General features: G+C 42.9%; 1 protein-coding gene across 1 annotated transcript; it reads left to right on the top strand.

Annotated features, from left to right (window-relative positions):
* The first annotated feature begins 11,481 nt into the window (after positions 1-11,481).
* LOC115186239 (dynein heavy chain 11, axonemal-like) lies at positions 11,482-12,146 on the top strand. The gene is made up of 2 exons (XM_029745912.1): positions 11,482-11,763; positions 11,937-12,146. Exons 1-2 carry the CDS (start codon positions 11,674-11,676, stop codon positions 12,108-12,110), a joined length of 264 nt encoding a protein of 87 aa, XP_029601772.1. The 5' UTR covers positions 11,482-11,673; the 3' UTR covers positions 12,111-12,146.
* Positions 12,147-26,604: the final 14,458 nt, after the last annotated feature.

The raw sequence follows: 26,604 nt of genomic DNA, 5'->3' as shown, positions 1-26,604 counted from the left end.
CTCAGTGTCCCACCCCACCCCTCCTCTCCCCTCCCCTCAGTGTCCCACCCCACCCCACCCCTCCTCTCCCCTCCCCTCAGTGTCCCACCCCACCCCTCCCCTCCCCTCCGTGTCCCACCACTCCCCTCCCCTCAGTGTCCCACCCCACCCCTCCTCTCCCCTCCCCTCAGTGTCCCACCCCACCCCTCCCCTCCGTGTCCCACCACTCCCCTCCCCTCAGTGTCCCACCCCACCCCTCCTCTCCCCTCCCCTCAGTGTCCCACCCCACCCCTCCTCTCCCCTCCCCTCAGTGTCCCACCCCACCCCTCCTCTCCCCTCCCCTCAGTGTCCCACCACTCCCCTTAGTCTAAGTTCTCCACACCCCTCCACACCCACTACACACACCAAACCCTCCCCTGTGCACTAACAGTGCTACCATGGGTCACTGTGCAGGACCCGCAGGCCATGTCTTGGAAGGGTTGCTGTACAATACATTATATTAGGCTATTACTTATGGCTCCATTTGATCAAATATTTTTGCCACGTTTTTGGTCTCGCTGTTTAAACACACATACACACACTTTTTTCTTGGGTTTTGAGATACAGTTTTCAGTATTTCATGTTTTTAAAGAGAGCGACATGGAGTGATGTGAAATTCTAAGCGAATAAGATATGCATGTATCTTTCAATATTCTGGACTATTTAAATAGTGAAAAATTGTTTTGTGTGACTCACATTAACGGACAATATACTGGTTAGGTCCTAATTATAGAATATTATGGCTTTAATATATTTAGCTTATTTTGATTAAAGATTACATTATAATTTGCTGACATCGTTTGGTGGGATATACCTGCAATAAATCAAATATTGAAAGCCTGTAAATGAATACTAAAACCCTTGAAGGCCCAGTGCAGTCAAAAAAGTGATTTCCAGTGTTTTATATTATTCCACACAATGAGGTTGGAATAATACTGTTGAATTGTGAAAATTATGATAATGGCCTTTTAGTGTAAGAGCTGTTTGAAAAGACCGCCTGAAATGTCTAACTGTTTCGGTGGAATGGAGTTTTGGCCTGCCTGGTGACATCACCAGGTGGTAAATTAGTTAATAGACCAATAATAAAGAAAGTTCCAAACCTCTCTGCCAATAACAGATCATTTTCAGTTTTCTCCTCCCACTCAGACAGTCCTAGCAAATTATTGCTTGAGAAAGCTCTTTTTGTTTATTTTTGAACATTTTAATTGAAAACAATCACAGTAAGGTACTTAATTATTACCAAGAAATGTTTTGATATTGAGATAAAAACGGCTGAATTGGATATTTAAGCAGCAGACATATGTCCAAACTATCAACTGTGCACGTTTAACACAAAACCATGGGATTATACGACAATAGTCAGGTAATGGGTGTCCTTAAATCTTTTGTATATTAACAGAGGAACACTTAAAACAAGCCTTTCAAGATAAGCGCCGGCTGTTGTACTGGAGCTTTACTCTGTCCCCCAGGACAGCGTATCCATCAACAGATGCCCTCGGGTGTGGGATAACAAATTTGTTCATTCGGGGGCTTACATAACACAGCAGTGGCCTCATGGGAAACCTGCATGGGGCCGGATTTGACATGCTAGTCTCTCTGCTGTAACACAATTCCAGCGGCATAAAAAGAAAATACGTGTTTGTTTGTTTATCAATATGGATTATTTTTTAGTAAATGCTTCGTTGATTTTAGACTATTAGGTTTGATGTGGGCTCACATCTGCATTCACATCTATCGAGATGTCTTGCTTTTTTTGTTGTTGTCTTTATAGACCCATTTAATAATAATAATAATATGGGTATGTAAGGAATTCCATGATAAAATAAATAGCCGAAATAAATAAACAAATACATACGCCAACATTAGTCTATACTAATAAATAATACTCGCTCAGGTTGTTAGTAGGACTATTGACTTCATGCTGTTCAAATTGTACGATATTCACTTCTTTAGCAGTTAAAAATACATCCTACATTTCTACATTAAAGTTACACAACATGTGCGTGTAAAGATGAACTATTTCCATCGATAGCTATGGGCTTTCCGACAGCCACATAGCCGTTACCATGTTAGGCTACACTTTCAGACTGATGGAATAGCGTACAACTATGTTTGTGTTGTGTTGTAGGCCTATCCGTTGGCCCTATTCATTTCATCACTGACATTGTCTTTATTAATTCACACATGACACAGTGATGCAGTTTATTATGGTATAAGGTTCGCCTACATTTGACTGCATTTTAGTGGCACTGCTGGCGTACAGACGTTTGCCTAATTGCTGTAAAAATAGACGAGGCTACTGAAAAACACACCTCCTCAATGTTGAAATCGCACAATCTGATCTAATAGGCCAGTTCTTGTCAGGATTACATGTTAAAAACTCACCGTTGTATTTCACTCTGTTGCATAATGCGAAGGGAACTCAGAGGCATGAAAAAGTCTTGCGTTGTCTTGAGAGAAGTCTGCTAAAAGAGACAAAGCAGTGCCCTCTGCAGGACATGATAGCTAACCGACCCAATGCAACGTCATAATTCTTCATAATCAAACGTATCATCGTCTTGAGAGTCAGAAAACTAGGCTTTTATTTCCCTTCTGACGTGGTGACATGCCGTTCATCAAGAATAGGCCAATTTTATTTCAATCTTTCTGCAGACATTTGGAGAGCACATTTCTTCCAACTACACTAAAGTTTGTTATTATTTTAATTACTTTGATTTCAGTGATTAATTTTAGCGATTCAACTGTTTTGTCACTTAAAAGAGGTTAAAAATCGAGTTAAATCCCATGAGACAAAGCCCCCTGATTCTCGAGACTGTTCAACACCCAAAACGTAAATAGAAAGCTCATAAAGAAAACAAGGTCATGGGCAATCTATCCCGCTGGAGAAGAACACCTGCGTGAAAGGCCGATGCGCCCTTGGTAGGCTGCCTATATCCAGCAGGGGGCATCCTAGACATGCTGTCTGACTCTAGCTATCTAGCCTACATCAAAGGTGAGGGTTGGTCTACTCAACACTACCACGTGTTGAGTAGAACCGAGTAAAACCCTGGGGTAATAGGTAGCCTACTCTGTAGCCCAGGGCTAGGCAACCCTGTTCATGCAGTGCCACAGGTATTGCAGGATTTTGTTCCAACTAGGCACCACACCTGACCAACTGAGCTAACTGATAGGTTCAGTGATTGTCTAAATTCAACACACCTGGTCTTCCAGGTTGGTTAAATCAAACACATGAAGTGTCTGCAGCACTCCAGGACCAGGGTTTCCTTCCCCTGGTGTAGCCTGTGCAAGAAAGGAAACACAACATAGGTCAGGTTGCTGTAATCTGGAAGTAGTAATGTTAATAATAAGGAACTGTAGGCAAATTTTACAAAATGGCTGTCATTATTTGCAGGTAATTGCATTATTGACCACATCTCAAGAATTCAAGAAGACAAGTTCCCACATTTGTCATCCTCTTATACAGGACTATATAATTGAGAGTGCTGAATTTGGAGATAATGGCAAAAACATATTTTCATGTTTGCATGATTCATAATCGCATTATGAGGGGTGAAGGTTCTTGGGTATATTTGTCTTTGTGTTGTGGAAATTGATAATCAATATGGTTATATTAACCTTAGTGATCATCAATATAACTCTGAAATGCATCGGCTTATGGGCTGCTAACCTTATCTAAATATATTAAATTTCAGCACAATTACTATATGGATGGACTCACCACATGCATGTCTACTAGTTCTGCACTCACGTGCTAGTGAAATTACACTTCTCCGCTCCTCTCCTTATCTACCCTGACCAGTGTTAGGGCTTTAGAAGGCTGGGATGAGTTCAGCCCCTGTCACAGGACTGTCTGTTGCCATGGACATTGGACAGCATTGTACACACAAACCCTTAAAATTGAGATGATCACCCCCTGGGCCCCATAGTCGCAAAGGACAACACCTAGGCCTACAGTTGGGATCATCAGTTCAATACAATACAATTGTATTGCATTTAACAGTCTGATCTACATGTTGAATATTGTCCAAACACAATTCTACATCAATGCATGTGAATTTATTACCCTGGATTGCAATTTAGGTTATTCCACTACTTACATTTGCAATGGTCTTTCTGTAGTCAACTAGTCATTCTTATAAAATATTGTCAGGGTTGGGTACTGTAGGTTACTTTCTAAATGTAATCTGTTACAGTTACTAATTACTGTACCTGTCCAAAATTGTAATCAGTAAAGTAAGGTTTGGATTACCCAAACTCAGTAACGTAATCTGATTACATTCAGTTACTTTTAGATTACTTTCCCCTTAAGAGGCATTCGAAGAAGACAAAAATGTATGTTACCAATTGAATGATCTATTGCAGGATACATAAATGTTAAAGTTTACATAGCTGGCCAAATATGGATGTTACATTTGACTTTATGGGTTGGTTATGTAGGCTTTTTCTAACCCATCGCTTTCTACTACATATAATAATAATACGATGAAATTATATCTTTACATTAATATATATATAATTTATAAGTCCAAAAATTGAGGTAGCAACTTCAGATTGCCCCTTTAAGTCTATCAAAAGTGTGCAAGTTTGAGCATGTGTCCATTAGGCCTATGGATGTATTTTTTATCAGCATTAATTAGATTGAGCAATATAAGCCAGTGGTGTAAAGTACTTATGTAGTACCTTATGTAGTATTTTTTACTTAAGTAGTTTTTTTTAGTGTCTGTACTTTACTATTTATATTTTTGACAACTTTTACTTTTACTTCACTACATTCCTAAAGAAAATTATGTACTTTTTACTCCATACATTTTCCCTGACACCCAAAAGTACTCATTACATTTTGAATGCTTAGCAGCACAGGGAAATGGTCCAATTCACAGACTTGTCAAGAGAACATCCCTGGTCAACCCTACTGCCTCTGATCTGGTGGACTCACTAAACACAAATGCTTTATTTGTAAAGTATGTGTTGGAGTGTGCCCTTGACTATACATAAATAAAAAAACAAGAAAATTGTGACTTTTACTCAAGTAGTATTTTACTGGGTGACTTTCACTTTTACTTGAGTCATTTTCTATTAAGGTATCTTTACTTTTACTCAAGTATGACAATTGAGTACTTTTTCCACCACTGATAAAAGCCCCACTTTTATTCCATAGGCTGGGATCCGCACGAGCGCATTTCTTCACTGGCTGTCCACTAGTTTCAACAACAATGATTGATAGCCAGTCTAAACTTCTTGAATTCAACCATTATTGGGATAAATACACATTTAGATTTGTGAACAGCCATCCACAACCAGTAAGGCGCAAATAGCTAAATGAGAGAGCAGCAGTGGGATTAACATCAAACGCGCTATGTAGATATCAATAAATGATATCCGTATCGCTGTAGACTACAGCACTGCTGTCATCCTTACCTCCAAGCGTTTATTCAAGTTGGATAATCTTTGGATGCCGACAGCAGTCGCACCAATAGAAGACATAGCTTGGACTGTAGCCTACAAAAGGCTATTGCTGCTCTTTTCCCGCGATCCATCAAACACATTTGGTGTGTCATCATAGTGGTCTCTGAGTTGTGGTCAGACTCGCTCAAGTGGAACCACCTTGAATTTGAGATTGTTTTCGATGCTGATTTGAATTTCATTGAGAAAACAGTGTCAAATATTTTTTTTCGTAAACATCTTTTCTGAATTTAAAAGTAATCCTCGAAGTAATCTCGTTTTTTCAAAAGTGTCTGTAATCTGATTACAATATTTTTGCTGGTAACGTAACGGAATACAGTTACCGTTTTTGTAATCTCTTACATGTAACATATGACATGTAATCCGTTACTCCCCAACCCTAAATATGGTTTGAAAAGACCTACAACTACTGAGCAATTTGGGAAGATTTGTTTTTCCAGGAGTGGTTTTCTCTTTGAAGATACAAGATACAAGGAAACGAGACGCTCCACCGCCCACTAACATTTAACGGCAAAGGAAAATCTGGCGCAGGAGAACATGCATACCTCTCACGTCAATCATGATTAGTTCGTCAAATAGTGAGAAATTGTTACATACTTTCCCCCGGATTGAAGTAACGCTATATAGTGACACAAGTTTGAAGTTTAGTGACAAGGAATTGTCAGGAAGAAACATGTCTGTCGAGGAGAATGTTCCTCCCTTTTAGGAGGATGACAGAGTAAAGTTTATAAAAACAAACGTTTGTCGGATTTTGGAAGTGAGGCAGGAAACCTGGGAGAAGAAGTGTGTTACAGTCGAGGATAGTAAGACAGTTCTGAAAGGTGTCTTTGAAAAGCAAAGTATTGTTTTTTACTCTACCATCGACTGGTGCTCCCCGAGGTAAGGCCGGCAGGTTACTTAGTAACTGTAGTACTTGAATGTGTTATTAGTGCTGTAAACACATGATTGTTTTGGGTCTATGAGCAAGGAGACATTTTATACAGTGGAACATTGTCATGGCTACTGCCTGTAATTTCTAACTCTTATAAATCAATCTTTAGGCCTTACCTGCTTCTAAAAACAAATAATGTTATGTTCTCAAGAAGAGAGCTGTGTCCATCATTGCTGAAAACTGCAGGAAACGTACTTTTTGGCTCGGTCTCCCAGCCTCCTCTTCCACATGTCATTCACTGTTGAACAGGTAATCAAGTGTTTTTTTACCCAGTCACCAATCCATATTACAATCAGTCAGTCCACTAAATAATTTGGACCTGAATTATGTTAAATAATTAAACAACTAGCATGAAATAAGGTTAGACCTATATTGATAGATTAAAGGGAATATTTGTCGCTGCTTGTTTATACCAAAGACCAATAAATATCAAGAGAGATTTTGCCTTCTCTATTTGGTCAAGGTGACAAAATATCCACATGTAGTCATCGTATTAAGATGTAGTCAATGACTACAGTACATGCGTGTTTATCCCGAAGACCATAGACATGAACAGATAGAGAAGGTCTACTTTTACTAATCTAGTTTGTCAAGGTGTGTGTGTGCCACTACTGTCCAAGGAGAAGAACCATCAGACGTGGCCGCGTTTGATGTCACAAGACGTGGTTGGCCATTCAGAGAACACGAGGAACAAGGTGTCTGTCCATGGTTAGGGGACAGTTCTTTGGAAAAACGGTCCTCCCCATCCCAACCGTTACAGCCAGGATGGATAGAGGGCTCTCAGAGGTTCGGGGCAAGGAGAGGGACGGAAGCAAAACTGTTACACAAGCAGACTCACAATGTGAAAGTTTGACTACACTTTAGGACATTGTAAAACTCTACAGAGACTAGGGTTGCAAAATTCCAGTAACTTTATTCAAAATTCCCTGTTTTGTCAGTAATCCGTTTTGGATGATTCCCTGATTTCCTGTTTATTCTGGGAATTTTCCAACAGAGATTTCTGGAAAACCAGGGAATTTGGGGAGATCTACAGGAATGTTGCAATCCTAGAAGACATTTTAAAAGATTGCAATACTCAAATTTGTCACTAAATTAGGTGATTTCTAATTCAGTTTCTGCTTGACTTTCCAGATTGATTACTATGAAGCTGGTGGACTTTAGAGTGTTTGGTGGATGGTTGAGTAGATATCAAGTCATTCAAGATTAGTCTTCTGAACATCATTAAGAAGTGGAGCTGGATGTTCAAGGAACATCTTATGACATACGTCACTGACAGGTGAACGTCTTTTCATTAATCAGGCAGAATTCAATGTGTGCTCCTTCCAAGTGTGTGTTGTCAGGAGGGGTTGGGTTCAGCAGCAGAATCATTTACATCATAACAGCAAACCAAAAAAAACTACATTGTTTATTGGTGGATTTCTGATCAGGAGAAAACATTGTTTATTGGTAGAGCTATGATCAGGAGAAAAACATTGTTTATTGGTAGAGCTATGATCAGGAGAAAAACATTGTTTATTGGTGGAGCTATGATCAGGAGAAAAACATTGTTCATTGGTGGAGCTATGATCAGGAGAAAAACATTGTTTATTGGTAGAGCTATGATCAGGAGAAAAACATTGCACACACTTCAGAGGCTATTTACTGTTTAAGACTTGACCTCTAATTTAGTCAACACTATCTACTTTTTAAACATTACATCCATGGTTCCCCTACCCTCCCAGTCTGGATGAGCTGGAGCAGTTTGTACAGGCCACAGACGAGGGGCTGAGGCAGGCTGTGTCTGAGGGCGACCATGGTGTCTTATTGGAGGTGATGGGACACCTGCTGGCGGTCAGGGACAGACAGGTGCTCAGAGACAGGCTGTTTGACCTGGATAATACCATAATATAACCTCAGAGCTGTGGAAGCCCTCTCCTCTCTCTCTAGGATAACACCATAATATAACCCCAGAGCTGTGGAAGCCCTCTCCTCTCTCTCTAGGATAATACCATAATATAACCCCAGAGCTGTGGAAGCCCTCTCCTCTCTCTCTAGGATAATACCATAATATAACCCCAGAGCTGTGGAAGCCCTGTCCTCTCTCTCTAGGATAACACCATAATATAACTCCAGAGCTGTGGAAGCCCTGTCCTCTCTCTCTAGGATAACACCATAATATAACACCAGAGCTGTGGACGCCCTCTCCTCTCTCTCTAGGATAACACCATAATATAACCCCAGAGCTGTGGAAGCCCTCTCCTCTCTCTCTAGGATAATACCATAATATAACCCCAGAGCTGTGGAAGCCCTCTCCTCTCTCTCTAGGATAATACCATAATATAACACCAGAGCTGTGGAAGCCCTCTCCTCTCTCTCTAGGATAACACCATAATATAACCCAGAGCTGTGGAAGCCCTCTCCTCTCTCTCTCTAGGATAACACCATAATATAACCCCAGAGCTGTGGAAGCCCTCTCCTCTCTCTCTCTAGGATAATACCATAATATAACTCCAGAGCTGTGGAAGCCCTCTTCTCTCTCTCTAGGATAACACCATAATATAACACCAGAGCTGTGGAAGCCCTCTCCTCTCTCTCTAGGATAACACCATAATATAACTCCAGAGCTGTGGAAGCCCTCTCCTCTCTCTCTAGGATAATACCATAATATAACCCCAGAGCTGTGGAAGCCCTCTCCTCTCTCTCTAGGATAACACCATAATATAACTCCAGAGCTGTGGAAGCCCTCTCCTCTCTCTCTAGGATAATACCATAATATAACCCCAGAGCTGTGGAAGCCCTCTCCTCTCTCTAGGATAACACCATAATATAACACCAGAGCTGTGGAAGCCCTCTCCTCTCTCTAGGATAATACCATAATATAACCCAGAGCTCTGGAAGCCCTCTCCTCTCTCTCTCTAGGATAATACCATAATATAACCCCATAGCTGTGGAAGCCCTCTCCTCTCTCTCTCTCTCTAGGATAATACCATAATATAACACCAGAGCTGTGGAAGCCCTCTCCTCTCTCTCTAGGATAATACCATAATATAACTCCAGAGCTGTGGAAGCCCTCTCCTCTCTCTCTCTCTCTCTCTCTAGGATAATACCATAATATAACACCAGAGCTGTGGAAGCCCTCTCCTCTCTCTCTAGGATAATACCATAATATAACCCCAGAGCTGTGGAAGCCCTCTCCTCTCTCTCTAGGATAAGACCATAATATAACACCAGAGCTGTGGAAGCCCTCTCCTCTCTAGGATAATACCATAATATAACTCCAGAGCTGTGGAAGCCCTCTCCTCTCTCTCTAGGATAACACCATAATATAACCCCAGAGCTGTGGAAGCCCTCTCCTCTCTCTCTAGGATAACACCATAATATAACTCCAGAGCTGTGGAAGCCCTCTCCTCTCTCTCTAGGATAACACCATAATATAACACCAGAGCTGTGGAAGCCCTCTCCTCTCTCTCTAGGATAATACCATAATATAACCCCAGAGCTGTGGAAGCCCTCTCCTCTCTCTCTAGGATAACACCATAATATAACACCAGAGCTGTGGAAGCCCTCTCCTCTCTCTCTAGGATAATACCATAATATAACCCCAGAGCTGTGGAAGCCCTCTCCTCTCTCTCTAGGATAACACCATAATATAACCCCAGAGCTGTGGAAGCCCTCTCCTCTCTCTCTAGGATAACACCATAATATAACACCAGAGCTGTGGAAGCCCTCCTCTCTCTCTAGGATAACACCATAATATAACCCCAGAGCAGTGGAAGCCCTCTCCTCTCTCTCTAGGATAACACCATAATATAACACCAGAGCTGTGGAAGCCCTCTCCTCTCTCTCTAGGATAACACCATAATATAACCCCAGAGCTGTGGAAGCCCTCTCCTCTCTCTCTAGGATAATACCATAATATAACACCAGAGCTGTGGAAGCCCTCTCCTCTCTCTCTAGGATAACACCATAATATAACACCAGAGCTGTGGAAGCCCTCTCCTCTCTCTCTAGGATAACACCATAATATAACCCCAGAGCTGTGGAAGCCCTCTCCTCTCTCTCTAGGATAACACCATAATATAACTCCAGAGCTGTGGAAGCCCTCTCCTCTCTCTCTCTAGGATAATACCATAATATAACACCAGAGCTTTGGAAGCCCTCTCCTCTCTCTCTAGGATAACACCATAATATAACTCCAGAGCTGTGGAAGCCCTCTCCTCTCTCTCTAGGATAATACCATAATATAACCCCAGAGCTGTGGAAGCCCTCTCCTCTCTCTCTAGGATAACACCATAATATAACCCCAGAGCTGTGGAAGCCCTCTCCTCTCTCTCTAGGATAATACCATAATATAACCCCAGAGCTGTGGAAGCCCTCTCCTCTCTCTCTAGGATAACACCATAATATAACTCCAGAGCTGTGGAAGCCCTCTCCTCTCTCTCTAGGATAACACCATAATATAACACCAGAGCTTTGGAAGCCCTCTCCTCTCTCTCTAGGATAACACCATAATATAACACCAGAGCTTTGGAAGCCCTCTCCTCTCTCTCTAGGATAATACCATAATATAACCCCAGAGCTGTGGAAGCCCTCTCCTCTCTCTCTAGGATAATACCATAATTTAACACCAGAGCTGTGGAAGCCCTCCTCTCTCTCTAGGATAATACCATAATATAACCCCAGAGCTGTGGAAGCCCTCTCCTCTCTCTCTAGGATAATACCATAATATAACACCAGAGCTTTGGAAGCCCTCTCCTCTCTCTCTAGGATAATACCATAATATAACCCCAGAGCTGTGGAAGCCCTCTCCTCTCTCTCTAGGATAACACCATAATATAACCCCAGAGCAGTGGAAGCCCTCTCCTCTCTCTCTAGGATAATACCATAATATAACCCCAGAGCTGTGGAAGCCCTTTCCTCTCTCTCTAGGATAACACCATAATATAACACCAGAGCTTTGGAAGCCCTCTCCTCTCTCTCTAGGATAATACCATAATATAACCCCAGAGCTGTGGAAGCCTTCTCCTCTCTCTCTAGGATAATACCATAATATAACACCAGAGCAGTGGAAGCCCCCTTCTCTGTCTCTAGGATAACACCATAATATAACCCCAGAGCTGTGGAAGCCCTCTCCTCTCTCTCTAGGATAACACCATAATATAACACCAGAGGTGTGGAAGCCCTTCTCTCTCTCTAGGATAACACCAGTGTGTTGCTGGTACCTTCAACACGATCCTATTAAGGCTCCCCATCCCCATTCATTCACTTGTGTATATTCATCTATGCAGTGCAGTGTGGAGGTCTGGACAATGACCAAGTGGAGGGAGATAAACATGGACCAGATGGGCACAGAGCTCAGGAGGTTTGTCAAGGTGACATCATCTACCTACCTAACGCATCAACACACACACACACACACACCACCCTCCCCATCTCTTCTGCAGTATATTCTGTCATTATGCCCTATGTGTTAGCAAACAACTAGATGCCTTAGTGTTGAACCTATCAGTTATATGTCATCACTATCTACCCTCTGTTTGTGTAGGACATCTATGAACTGTACAAAGAGGCCCGTGTGAGGGACGTGTATCGTGGGTTAGATCTCTGTGTAGAACCTGTTGACGTCACTGTGGGCTGTCAGCGAGCTGCAGAACCAGGCCATACAGCAACTCCACAGGGTTCAACTCATCATCACCACCAAGGTGACAGAGGGAACTAGCACTGATCTGACAAGAGATTCAATAAATAGAAATGTCCCAAATGGCACCCTATTTCCAATCACTTTATAGTGCACTAATTTTGATTCGGGCCTATAGGGGTCTAGTCAAAAGTAGTGCACTATAAATGGAAAAACGTGCAATTTGGGACAGACCCATGCATCCCAATAGATCAATCCATTCATAAAACATGCTGTAGAAATGATGGCTGGATGAAAGACATTTCTATGGGGAATTTCTTCTTTTTCTGGGGTGCTTTGTCCTTGACCATTTTCCCTCCATGCATTACATGTCCGGCTAGTGGTGTGGCTCTTTTTAAATGTTGGAACATTTTGGCCATTTAACAGACGCTCTTGTCCAGAGTGACTTCAAGTCAGTGCATTCCAATGAGGTCTTGTTGTCATGGGTGTGAAAATGGAGAAGCATGACTTGATAATGAGGATAATGTTACTGATAGGAGGCGTGATGATAAATGTAGTTTGTTACGCACGCCTCTAGAAAGAGGGAACGCAACACCCTGCTACAACTTAACTCTCCGTGGTGTGAAAAGGTAGGGAAGTGTAGGTGTGAGCAAGGAGACAAATAGGCAGAGAATACCGTTAACAGGGAATTTATTCCTTCACGCGGTAAGGTTGGGGAAAAGGGGCTGGACGGAACCAAAGCAAAGAAAGTAAATATCAAAGCCCCCTCTCCTACCTTACCTGCCTACCCACTACTTACCTAACTAGCACCACCTGGTGCACTAACCAAAATACAGGGGATGGTCCACCCAGGTCTTTCCTAGTGTGCATAGACAGTAAACTACTACGGTTTATGTATGCCCGCGGGCCTCTTGCCTAAGCACTCCCTAGGTGCCTTCCCCTTCCCCCCTGGGAACAAATGAAACAGAATATTCCAAATGATTTCACAACAAACTGAGAAAACAACTAACTCAGGACATTAAAGAAGCTCTCTCTCTCTGAGCAACAAACTAACACAGAACATAATAAGGTTTCTCAGCAACAACTAAGTACATACCAAATGCTCTTTCTGCGAAACAACCAACATATATCTATATCCCTCTGCCATCAACCTCCTCTCAGCAAAGATCTCCCTGCAATCATCTCTGTGTCAATAGAACACTGGTTTATATAGCTTTAGGTGGGGTTGTTAATTGGAGACAGCTGCGTCCTGACGAGGGGGCGGGGTCAGCTCTCCAATCAGCAATGGGGCCGACCAATCAGCTGCTTGGAGAATTTCAGGAAGCCATTACCTGAAACACACTCACAAATATACAAACTACAACACAGAAACTGGGGAACGTAACATAGTTCTACCTTCCTGTCTGTGAAGGGGGACTTCACCATGATAGACAGCATTACCCTTGGAAGACCTGATGGCGCTGCAGCTTCATCTGTTTGAAGAGGAAGTTCGTAACATAGTGGATCAGGCAGTCAAGGAGATGGCCATTGAGAAGGTCTTGCGTTAGGAATTCTCCATCTATTTACTGCACTGTGATACAGTAGGAGTTTTATAACAGACACGATTCAAATGTTTTGTCACTGGCAAATCTGGTGCAGTCCATGAGGAGGAGATGCAATACAGTACTTAATGCAGCTGGTGGCCACACCAGATACAGACTTACTTTTGATTTTGATCCCCCCTTTGTTCAGGGACACTATTTAATTTATGTTAGTCACATGTCTGTGGAACTTGTTCAGTTTATGTCTTAGTTGTTGAATCTTATGTTCATACAAATATTTACACATGTTAAGTTTGCTGAAAATAAACGCAGTTGACAGTGAGGACGTTTCTTTTTTTGCTGAGTTCATTACACCATCAGAAAAAAATATTTTTAAGTTTCACCCTTTTGTTAATTGTTGCTCAAAATTAACCCAATTATTTAGATACATGGAACATCTTAAACAGTATCATCCACAATAGGGCAAAACTAAATTCAACTAATGAGCTAAATGAAAAAATCTGATAAAGTAAGATCCCAAACAAATATTACAACCTATATTACAGAACTGCTCCTCGTGCTTCTCTCTTTTGATGCTTATTTTGTGGGTGGACGCATCAAAGTGTACCTCCTATTTTTAAAGGTGGCAAAGCGGTCAATAACACTATTGTGGCTTAGTGGCCCAAGCACTTCACCCTCAATGGACATGGCTGCAAGACTTGCAAGACTTTTCTGACCCATTGTCTTACGCAACCAGGAGTTCTGTGGCAAATGCATCTGTGCGTTTGCCTATCAGTGTTTCACATACAGCTTGTTTGCCAAAACAAGCTTCTGCCAGGTCTACAGTCTCTTTCTGGAGGAACTTGTGTAGTCCCTCAGTTATAGAAAGAAGGGACTGAAACATCAGTAGCAAATACACGGTGGAGAACTTATGAAGCTTTGCTCTCAGACCAACAGCCATGGGGGACCCAATGGCAGATAGACAATTAACAATAGCAGTTAGTGTCTAGGACTGCATTTATGGAGCGCAGCTGGCATGCCCAGCGAGTGTTTGAGAACTGTACAAGTTCAGCTGATGCTATTCCAAGTTTGGACTGAGCTTCTTTGAACTTGTGGTGGTTAACTAGGGATGTACTGAAAAACGAATACACATTCTCCAAGAAACTGAAACTCAGCAGCCTCCGGAATAGCCCTGCAAGTATGACACAACACCAAATTAAGCTCATGAGCATAGCAATGTACATAAATTGCCTCCGGATGTAGCCCTCTGAAATGTGCTTGCACATCTCCTTTGGACCCACTCATGACAGCTGCACCATCATAGGTCTGTGCAATGCACTTTAGGCCTGCTACTCCTCTCATTTGGAGCTGCTGTTGCAACTTATTTGCTATCGATTGGGCATCAAATGACTTGATTTCTGCTATTGCTAGTAAACGCTTCTTAACTGTCTTTTAAAAAGCAGGTGAAAAGGTCATTCAAATAACCAAATTCAACCTAGCTAATTTCCGATTTATACAAAATTGTTTGACTACAGAGGTAGCAAAACTGTACTTCAAATCTATGATACTCCCCCACTTAACATACTGCTTGACTTGTTGTGCTCAAGCTTGCTGTACAACATTAAACCCCATTCAGTCTGTCTACAAACAGGCTCTCAAAGTGCTTGATAGGAAGCCCAATAGCCATCATCACCGTTACATCCTCAGAAAGCATGAGCTCCTGAGTTGGGAAAATCTTGTGCAATACACCGACGCATGTCTTGTATTCAAGATCCTAAATGGCCTGGCTCCCCCTCCACTCAGTATTTTTGTTAAACAGAAAACCCAAACATATGGCAGCAGATCCACAAGGTCTGCCATGAGAGGTGACTGTATAGTTCCCTTAAGGAAAAACACCTTTAGTCAATCTGCTTTCTCTGTGAGAGCTTCCCATGTCTGGAATACACTGCCATCAGACACACATACCTGCACCACCTATCACACTTTCACAAAAAACATGAAGACATGGCTAAAGGTCGATCAGATTTGTGAACATAATCCCTAGCTGTGTATTGCCGCTTTCCATGTTGTCTGTAGCTTGTGTGGTGTGGAAACACTTTGTTGCTTTTATGGATTTTGTCTTGTTGCTTTTTGTGCTGTGTTGCTCTGTCTGTATGCTATGTCTTGCTTGTCCTATGTTGCTCTGCGTGTGCTCACTGCTCAATGATTGTCTGCATTATAATAGTTTTTAATAACCTGCCCAGTGACTGCGGTTGAAAATTAGCCGGCTGGCTAAAACCAGCACTTTTACTGAAACGTTGATTAATGTGCACTGTCCCTGTAAAAATAAACTCAAACTGTCCCCTCTGTCACATACCTAACACACAGAGCCAACTGTTCAGACTGCCCATCCCTGGTCTCATCCGCCATAATGGCATACATTCCAGACTTTGACATTCAGAGACTATGGTGCCCGTAATCTCTTGAGCACAGCATTCGATCATGTCATTCTGAGATTCTGGAGAGAGAGATGTCACATTTGATTAAGTATTATACCTTTGCAGGAAAGGGTCAAACTCCTTCAAAAGCTCCATACATTCAAGAAAGTTCCTTCTATTTGTGCTTTCACTAGATTCATCATTGGCACGTTAAGAGAGTCCCTGTCTTCCTAACATTGAGGTGACCGCAACAATTCTCCTCAGATACGCCCTTCTCTCTGCAATATCACTAGCATGGGCAGATGTTAAAATCTGAGCAATGTTCCCATGATTGCTAGTTGCCTGGTAGCTTTGCCATGCCTCAACACTGTCTCTGTGTGTTTGTGCCATCTTATGTTTACTAAAGAAAAACAAAGCTTTTTTTCCAGTTTTTGCAGCCATTACTAACAAAAACATCAAATGTAATGTTTTTGCCAAAAACTCTACATGGAAAGCAGAAAGCTGTGTTTTTGTGGACAGAGTACTTTCCCCAATTGTTTTCTCAAACCAGCAGTGCTGAAATGCCCTTTTCTGTGTAACAAAACTTTTGTTTGGGTAGCTATTCAGCTTCACTTGTCTGGGCACAGTGTCTTTGTCACCTAAATCGCTCTCATTTCTGGAAAGAGTTGCTGCAGTGGCTTGATTACTTTCTTTCTCTGGATCTGTTTGTTGTCCCTCTCTCTCTGGATCTGTTCCTCTGGATCTGTTCCGCTGTTGCTCTCACTCTGGATCTGTTCCTCTGTTCCTCTCACTCTGGATCTGTTCCACTGTTCCTCTCACTCTGGATCTGTTCCGCTGTTCCTCACACTCTGGATCTGTTCTGCTGTTTCTCCCTCTCCGGATCTGTTCCTCTGGATCTGTTCCGCTGTTCCTCTCACTCTGGATCTGTTCTGCTGTTCCTCCCTCTGGATCTGTTCCGCTGTTCCTCACACTCTGGATCTGTTCTGCTGTTTCTCCCTCTCTGGATCTGTTCCGCTGTTGCTCTCACTCTGGATCTGTTCCGCTGTTCCTCTCACTCTGGATCTGTTCTGCTGTTCCTCTCACTCTGGATCTGTTCCGCTGTTCCTCTCACTCTGGATCTGTTCCTCTCACTCTGGATCTGTTCCGCTGTTGCTCTCACTGAATCTGTTCCTCTCACCCTGGATCTGTTCTGCTGTTTCTCCCTCTCTGGATCTGTTCCGCTGTTGCTCTCACTCTGGATCTGTTCCTCTCACCCTGGATCTGTTCTGCTGTTCCTCTCACTCTGGATCTGTTCCACTGTTCCTCTCACTCTGGATCTGTTCCGCTGTTCCTCTCACTCTGGATCTGTTCCTCTCACCCTGGATCTGTTCTGCTGTTTCTCCCTCTCTGGATCTGTTCCGCTGTTGCTCTCACTCTGGATCTGTTCCTCTCACCCTGGATCTGTTCTGCTGTTCCTCTCACTCTGGATCTGTTCCGCTGTTCCTCTCACTCTGGATCTGTTCCTCTCACCCTGGATCTGTTCCGCTGTTCCTCTCACTCTGGATCTGTTCCGCTGTTCCTCTCACTCTGGATCTGTTCCTCTCACCCTGGATCTGTTCTGCTGTTTCTCCCTCTCTGGATCTGTTCCGCTGTTGCTCTCACTCTGGATCTGTTCCTCTCACCCTGGATCTGTTCCGCTGTTCCTCTCACTCTGGATCTGTTCCGCTGTTCCTCTCACTCTGGATCTGTTCCTCTCACCCTGGATCTGTTCCGCTGTTCCTCTCACTCTGGATCTGTTCCGCTGTTCCTCTCACTCTGGATCTGTTCCTCTCACCCTGGATCTGTTCTGCTGTTTCTCCCTCTCTGGATCTGTTCCGCTGTTGCTCTCACTCTGGATCTGTTCCTCTCACCCTGGATCTGTTCCGCTGTTCCTCTCACCCTGGATCTGTTCCTCTCACTCTGGATCTGTTCCGCTGTTCCTCTCACTCTGGATCTGTTCCGCTGTTTCTCTCACTCTGGATCTGTTCCACTGTTCCTCCCTCTCTGGATCTGTTCCGCTGTTGCTCTCACTCTGGATCTGTCCCTCTGTTCCTCTCACTCTGGATCTGTTGCTCTGTTCCTCTCACTCTGGATCTGTTCCTCTCACTCTGGATCTGTCCCTCTGTTCCTCTCACTCTGGATCTGTTCCTCTGTTCCTCTCACTCTGGATCTGTTCCTCTCACTCTGGATCTGTTCCTCACTCTGGATCTGTTCCGCTGTTCCTCTCACTCTGGATCTGTTCCTCACTCTGGATCTGTTCCTCACTCTGGATCTGTTGCTCTCACTCTGGATCTGTTCCTCTCACTCTGGATCTGTTCCGCTGTTCCTCACTCTGGATCTGTTCCGCTGTTCCTCTCACTCTGGATCTGTTCCGCTGTTCCTCTCACTCTGGATCTGTTCCTCTCACTCTGGATCTGTTCCGCTGTTCCTCTCACTCTGGATCTGTTCCGCTGTTCCTCTCACTCTGGATCTGTTCCTCTCACTCTGGATCTGTTCCTCACTCTGGATCTGTTCCACTGTTCCTCTCACTCTGGATCTGTTCCTCACTCTGGATCTGTTCCTCACTCTGGATCTGTTGCTCACTCTGGATCTGTTCCGCTGTTCCTCTCACTCTGGATCTGTTCCTCTCACTCTGGATCTGTTCCGCTATTCCTCTCACCCTGGATCTGTTCCTCTCACTCTGGATCTGTTCCGCTGTTCCTCTCACTCTGGATCTGTTCCGCTGTTCCTCCCTCTCTGGATCTGTTCCTCTGTTCCTCTCACTCTGGATCTGTTCCTCTCACTCTGGATCTGTTCCGCTGTTCCTCTCACTCTGGATCTGTTCCGCTGTTCCTCTCACTCTGGATCTGTTCCGCTGTTCCTCTCACTCTGGATCTGTTCCGCTGTTCCTCCCTCTCTGGATCTGTTCCTCTGTTCCTCTCACTCTGGATCTGTTCCTCACTCTGGATCTGTTCCGCTGTTCCTCTCACTCTGGATCTGTTCCTCACTCTGGATCTGTTCCTCACTCTGGATCTGTTGCTCTCACTCTGGATCTGTTCCGCTGTTGCTCTCACTCTGGATCTGTTCCGCTGTTGCTCTCACTCTGGATCTGTTCCGCTGTTCCTCTCACTCTGGATCTGTTCCGCTGTTCCTCTCACTCTGGATCTGTTCCTCTCACTCTGGATCTGTTCCGCTGTTGCTCTCACTCTGGATCTGTTCCTCTCACTCTGGATCTGTTCCGCTGTTCCTCTCACTCTGGATCTGTTCCTCTCACTCTGGATCTGTTCCGCTGTTCCTCTCACTCTGGATCTGTTCCGCTGTTCCTCTCACTCTGGATCTGTTCCTCTCACTCTGGATCTGTTCCGCTGTTCCTCTCACTCTGGATCTGTTCCGCTGTTCCTCTCACTCTGGATCTGTTCCTCTCACCCTGGATCTGTTCTGCTGTTTCTCCCTCTCTGGATCTGTTCCACTGTTCCTCTCATTCTGGATCTGTTCCTCTCACTCTGGATCTGTTCCTCTCACCCTGGATCTGTTCTGCTGTTTCTCCCTCTCTGGATCTGTTCCACTGTTCCTCTCACTCTGGATCTGTTGCTCTCACTCTGGATCTGTTCCGCTGTTCCTCTCACTCTGGATCTGTTCCGCTGTTCCTCTCACTCTGGATCTGTTCCTCTCACTCTGGATCTGTTCCGCTGTTCCTCTCACTCTGGATCTGTTCCGCTGTTCCTCTCCCTCTGGATCTGTTTGTTGTCCCTCTTTGCGCATGCTTGCTCTCTCTCACTTATAAAGTTCATATGTTGATCTCTGCCTTGCACAGAAGCCTTTCTTTCTGCATGACCCTTTAAGATATCATGAACATCATTCATTTGCCTAACAAAAGCTGTCAGATTGCTGTACAAATTTAACTGAAAACTTAAACATCTACTCGCTTTTTTTTAATCACTAATCAGACATGCTCCCTCAGCCCTGTCAGCTTCTTTCCCTCATTCTTGTCTGCTGTGTTTTGACATGTATTGTTATTAAACTCATATTTACAATAACTCAAGGCTTAATAGGTGATTAATCAGTTTTAATTTGTTTGTTTGAACTGGTAAAATCTTCATTTCTCACCGGATTGGCCTTCGGCAGAGCTGCTGGCACTGCCTCTCTTGAAGAATTTCCGTATATCCATCTAACGTTAGTCGTTAGCTAGTTTACAGTTGAGAAATTGAGGATAATACAATGACATTGTGATCAACACTATGTCAACTAATCTACACATGAGCTACTGATAATTGTGTTGCAATTGCCTACTGAATGAAAGCAATTGAGTATGAAAAGATATGTGCATGATGTTACGTCATGTCTCATTTATAGCCTGGCACAGATAGCAAAACTACATTAAATACAACGTTAAGTAGATATCATCACCACATAACTTATGTCGAATTTAAAAGACACTGTTAACGTTACCGTTAGCTAGCTCGCAACATCTGTTACACTGTAATTTACAGGCAGCCTCACTTAAAAACATATTGGTTAACAAAGCTTTCATTATGACCAAAGTCTATAGTAGTGAATACTTCTGTTCTAACTTACCACAAATTCACATTGTAGCCTATCTGCAAGAATCAGTCCTGTCAGAGCTGTTTCCTGTCCGTTTACTGTTAGCTAGCAGTCTCAAGCCACAGAGGTAGCTAACGTTAACCAAAATGTTAGCTGAATGTACACCAGATAGCGGTAAATTGCATGTTGCCACTTAGACTGCCCATTGTGACTCGCTTGTAGGCGTGCTGGCAGCATATTCGCTTCCCTGTGGCTCAGTTGGTAGAGCATGGTGTTTGCAACGCCGCATGGTGTGTGCAACGCCAGGGTTGTGGGTTCGATTGCCACGGGGGGCCAGTACAAAAAAAAATGCATGAAATGAAATGTATGCATTCACTACTGTAAGTCGCTCTGGATCAGAGTGTCTGCTAAATGACTAAAATGTAAATGTAAAAATGTTCGTTAAGAATTCAGCATAGCAAGTTTATATGAAGGCCTGGTTATTAAATGGGTACATAGTTCAATAGTAATATCCTCTAAAACGCTCTGGTGACAAACAAACTTTGCATCCCTGTTTCCAATTATCCACATGGCTGGGAGAACCTATTCAAGTAAGTAAATACATTTTGAAAATGTAAAAAAATTATGCATTATTAGCTACAGTGCAGGCTAACTCAAATGAGCTGCTAAATGAGCTAGCTAGCCAATTTCACATACTGTATAGATAGCTAGCTAAGTGAATGAAATATCACCATCTGCCTAAGTTCATATTAGCTAGCTATCTTGATGTATTTATCACTGTAAAAAACAAACTCCAAACGTAGCTAGCTAACAGCCATGGAGGAGGGTGAAAGGATAGCAGCCCCAACTGTCAGTGAGAGAGTAGGCTATTCTGGATAGTGCAGGTACTTTTGTGTAGTTCCTGTCCCTAGAAGTGAGGATAGAGATAATAGTAACATAATATTCAGTGCAGTGTAATTTGACTGGAATGAAGTCTGTTTCTTGTGAGGTTCTGTCCTCAGTTAAAGAGAGCTATGAAAGCCTGTCTACATAGGAAGGGCAGTGGTTCTCAGTCCTGGTCCTGGGGACTCAAAGGGGTGCACATTTTTGTTTTTGCCTTAGCACTGCACAAGTGATCAACTCATCATCAAGCTTCAAGTGGTATTTATCTATTAATTTGTGATGCTATCCTTGATATGATCCTGTTATTGTCACAAGCACATATGTGTGCCCATGCATCTATTAATCCAATGTTATGATTTGTTATCAGGGATATTATACTTTAGTAATCCACAATGACCTGGTGATGTAAAAGTCTAAGAATTGCATTTGTCTTCCATATTCCTACAGATACCTTGTAACTGGAGATTCCTTCAAAATGATTGCCTACAGTTACTGTGCAATGTTGGGTGACCAGGGCCATCTGGGACTGCCTCCTGGAGGAAGGTGTGTGAAGGCTACCTGTGTCCTGCATAACTTCATGAGGATAGACACGAGGACCAGGAGGGGATCTGCAGCTCGCCGCCGTGTGCCAGAGGAGAAGTCTGCTGTTCTGCAGGATGTTTCAAAGATGGGGTCCAACAACGCAGCAAGAGAGGCAATCCGTGTGCGGGAGATCTGCACCTCCTACTTCTTTGACGAGGGTGCTGTTCCCTGGCAACACCATAGACTACACTATGCACAACCAAAGGCTCTTTTAAGAGCCATTCACATTGCAAAATGAGTATTCTTTTATTTACTTAGCCATGTCAACTGCAGTTATTAAAATCCCAGTTTCTCTCCCTTTGATTTATACTTATCAGGTGAGGGTGCTATTTAGGTAAGGATGTGACGTCTGTACAAAAACAAAAACAGGCTATTTTAAATCACCCATATTGAAAAAAAATGTAGAACAATTACACCCTATAACCCACACACTCATGTATCAATCTGATTGATGGATTGTGTTGTGCAGTAAGCAGGCTCAGGTGTATAACTGTGGCTCCTTCCACCTTCAAAGAATAGGCAAGAGGGCCAACCATGGAGAATAATAAGACACTTCATTATTTCTATAACTACGCTATATTGTTTGTTCGTTCATATTTTTCAGCATAAAGTACTCTGCAGACACTTTCCCTTTCTTTTACACCTCTCTCCTGCCTCCTTTCTTCCTCTGTTTTTAGAATGCACAACAGATGTGCATTGTACAGATTGAACTTGTATTTATAATGCTTGTATTTATAACACTTGGATAATTAACTTCTTTCAATAAAGTGTTTCACATTCTCTACTGGTTGAAATTAAGTCTCATTTAATGAAGTAATACACCTATCCTGTTATGAGATCAATGCAGATGAAGGGCATTAGATATTGAGATGAACTGGTTTTAGAGTATTTAGATGCATAGGAAATATATAGGAAAATATATATTTCTGTATATTTGAATTACAAATCAGCCTTTAACTAGTTAAATCCTGTTACAATGTGTAACCATTGATGTCCCAGGACCAGGATTGGTAAACACTGCTGAAGTGTATAATTGTAATACATACAAAGCATCATACAAAGACTGGAATGTGATACTCCTGGTATTGGATATGACTGAAAAATCATCTCAAAGACATTCATACCTGAACTGCACCTTTATTTGCCAAGGTAGAGTACATGATCAGTGAATACATTAAATGCACACGCTACAATGTGGGGATCTCATGCATGGTAATAACTACATGTATATACGACTTGCATCCTTGACACAAAGTTATATTATATTCTACTCAATCCATAGGCTTCATTAATGTCATTCAGACTGTTTTGAAGTTGAGATAGCTGGCTATGCTAGCTGGCTATGCTAGCTGGCTATGCTAGCTGGCTATGCTAGCTGGCTATGCTAGCTGGCTATGCTAGCTGGCTAGGCTAGCTGGCTAGGCTAGCTGGCTAGGCTAGCTGGCTAGGCTAGCTGGCTAGGCTAGCTGGCTATGCTAGCTGGCTATGCTAGCTGGCTATGCTAGCTGGCTATGCTAGCTGAGGTTCATAGCTAGGTTCTGAACTAATATGTATACCAAATGATTGGGTCCATACACAGATCGGCTAGATAGCTAGCTACACATCCATAGGCATACAGATATTGTTATCCTCCACTTCACAATAAGCAAGAACATAGCTAGCTACGCTATTTCATCTATCTGCATTGCATGGCAAATATCTGCAAGGCAAGCTTACAAAATGTAACATTCAATTTGCAGTAAATGCTTTAGCTAGCTAGATTCTTTACATCCACTGCTTCACAAGACGACGGCCTGGTTTGCTGGTTGTTTCAGGAGTCCCTAAAACATTAAACAACCAGATTTACAATTTAATACTGGTGTCACAACACCCATACAGCTAGCCAGCTAGCTTGCTAAATCGCGATTTTCGTAAATTAACTTTATGATTAAAAACAAATTTTTCATAATAATTTGTCTCTACATTAACTAACATATTCCTGTCAATTGTACATTTTTTGCATGATTCGTTATGACGTTGTAATCACTTACATTTGCTTCCATCCTAGTATTTTTGTCAGCCATCTTTGCTGAAGAAAGTCTCCAGCCTTGGGTCTCATCGCGTCAAATTGGTAATGGGAACTACTCTATATGATTGGTAATCGCCCAGTGGTCGCCGCTGGGGATTTGCATAAAGGGGGGGGGAAAAGTTTATATTTTTTCACCACCTCCCACGCCGCCTTCGCACCGCCCAAAGGTCCCCCGCCCTCTCCGCGTCTCACAGCTTTCCTTCCATTGAAATGAATGGGAAGCGGTGTTTCATCGCGCGGCAACCTGTGCTAGTGTATCATGCCCGTAAATCACTAGCGCTTGCAGAAGCCTCTGCAGCAGCAGCCTCCCCCAGGTCCTAGTGCCCGCCGTAAGATGTGATGGAACGGTTGATGAAAAATAAAGAAATCACAGAGAAAATATATTGACGGATATATTAATTTATTTAAGGGGGGCTAATGAATATTTTAGGCATGCGCGACGTCCCTGCAATACTCTGTGTAGTTAATAGACTACAGTACCCTACAATATACAATACTCCGTCTATTTAATAAACTACTGTACCCTACAGTATATAATACTCTGTATATTTAATAAACTACAGTACCCTACAGTATATAATACTCTGTGTATTTAATAAACTACAGTACCCTACAGTTACACTACTCTGTATATTTAATCAACTACAGTACCCTACAGTATATAATACTCTGTGCATTTAATAAACTACAGTACCCTACAGTTACAATACTCTGTGTATTTAATAAACTACAGTACATTTTACATTTTAGTCATTTAGCAGACGCTCTTATCCAGAGCGACTTACAGTAGTGAATGCATACATTTCATTTCATGCATTTTTTCTTTTTCTTTTTTTGTACTGGCCCCCCGTGGGAATCGAACCCACAACCCTGGCGTTGCACACACCATGCTGGCGTTGCAAACACCATGCTCTACCAACTGAGCCACAGGGAAGACAGTACACAATACTCTGTCTATTTAATAAACTACACTACACAATGCTCTGTCTATTTTATAAACTACAGTACCCTACGGTATACAATACTCTGTGTATTTTATAAACTACAGTACCCTACAGTAAACAATACTCAGTACTCAATACTCTGTATTTCTGTCTCTGCAGGAGTTGATGTTGGACAGCGCCAAAACAATTAACCCCATCTGTTTGAGAAACTAGAAGATCTACAGAAAAGGTTCACATGGTCAATCACTTTGAAGATATGTTTTTCGTAGCCTTTATTGGTCTACGAGGACCGCCCCAGGATACAGTGGGTGTTAGACTACCCAGGCCAGGTAGCTCTCACTGGTTCTCAGGTCTGGTGGAGCAACAACGCGTGGATGGTGTTTCAGAGGCTGGAGGACAGGTTTGAGTCGGCACTCAAAGACTACAACAAGAAACAGGTGACGTGTGGCTCCATGTAGGATCCTTTTGATTAAGATCCAATATTGTAAACACACATTTTTTTTGTTAGAGCTCAACAAAGAATGTACAGGTGCATTAACCATTTTTAATGGCTGTCAAACTTGAAATGATAAAAGTTGTAGGCCTCAATCTTCCTCTGCTAGAAGACCCAGACCCAGTAGTTATCATACCTTTTCATCCCATTATTACCTCCCAGAGGTATTATATTCTCCATCAGTCTATGCACCTGTAGTGGAGGTGGGGACAGGGACAGGTGGAGGTGTTGAATGTAGCTGTCAGTCAGAAACATGGACACCTGCTCTGTTATCTCCTTTCATTGAGAGCTGCTGAACTGACATGTCTGAGCCCCAAATACCACTCTGTTCACTATGGCTATAGGACCTCATATGGCTTGGATAGTAGTGTACATAGGGAATGATTTGGGACTCAGACGGTGTGTCTGTAGAGCCGTGTTGGGAGGCTGAGGGAGGCACACAGAGAGTTGTTCTATATCAGTGTTGTCACTGTCGTCAGCAGTATGTGGTTAAGGTTAGCACGTCCTTGGCCGTGACGGGCTGTTTGAATAATCTCCGCCTTCTATGTCCCAAATGGCAACCTATTTCCTGTGTAGTGCACTACTTTTTACCAGGGCTTCCATAAGGCTCTGGTCTAAAGTAGATCACTATAGGGCATAGTGTGCCATTTGAGAAGCAGCCCCTGCTCCTCTTCAACCTACAGACCCACTGCTGATTAGATCTCCTGACATACTAGACTGGTGATGAATGCAAGCTGCTGTCCCCTGGTGTTTTACACCACATAGGAGACTGCTGAGATTACTTCTCACTGGCTTTCTACTGTTACAAGGATTTTACAATACGCTCTATGGACACAGATGCACACACACTCTTGTACAACTAATCTTGTGGGGACACACAATTCCGTCCCATTCATAACCCTAAACCTAACCTGTACCTTAACCTAACCCTAAAACTAACCCTAAAACTAACCCTAACACATTCTAACCATAACTCTATACCCCTTAGATATTGTATTTGACCTTGTGGGGACTAACAAAATGTCCCCAGTTGGTTACATTTTTGTTTGTTTACTTGTGGGGACTTCTGGTTCCCCACAAGTTTAGTTAACACGTCCACACACACACACGTCCACACACACACACGTCCA

The sequence above is a fragment of the Salmo trutta genome, chromosome 3 (genome assembly GCF_901001165.1).
Source record: "Salmo trutta chromosome 3, fSalTru1.1, whole genome shotgun sequence".
NCBI lineage: Eukaryota > Metazoa > Chordata > Actinopteri > Salmoniformes > Salmonidae > Salmo > Salmo trutta.
This window is presented reverse-complemented; position numbering and strand designations above follow the sequence as displayed.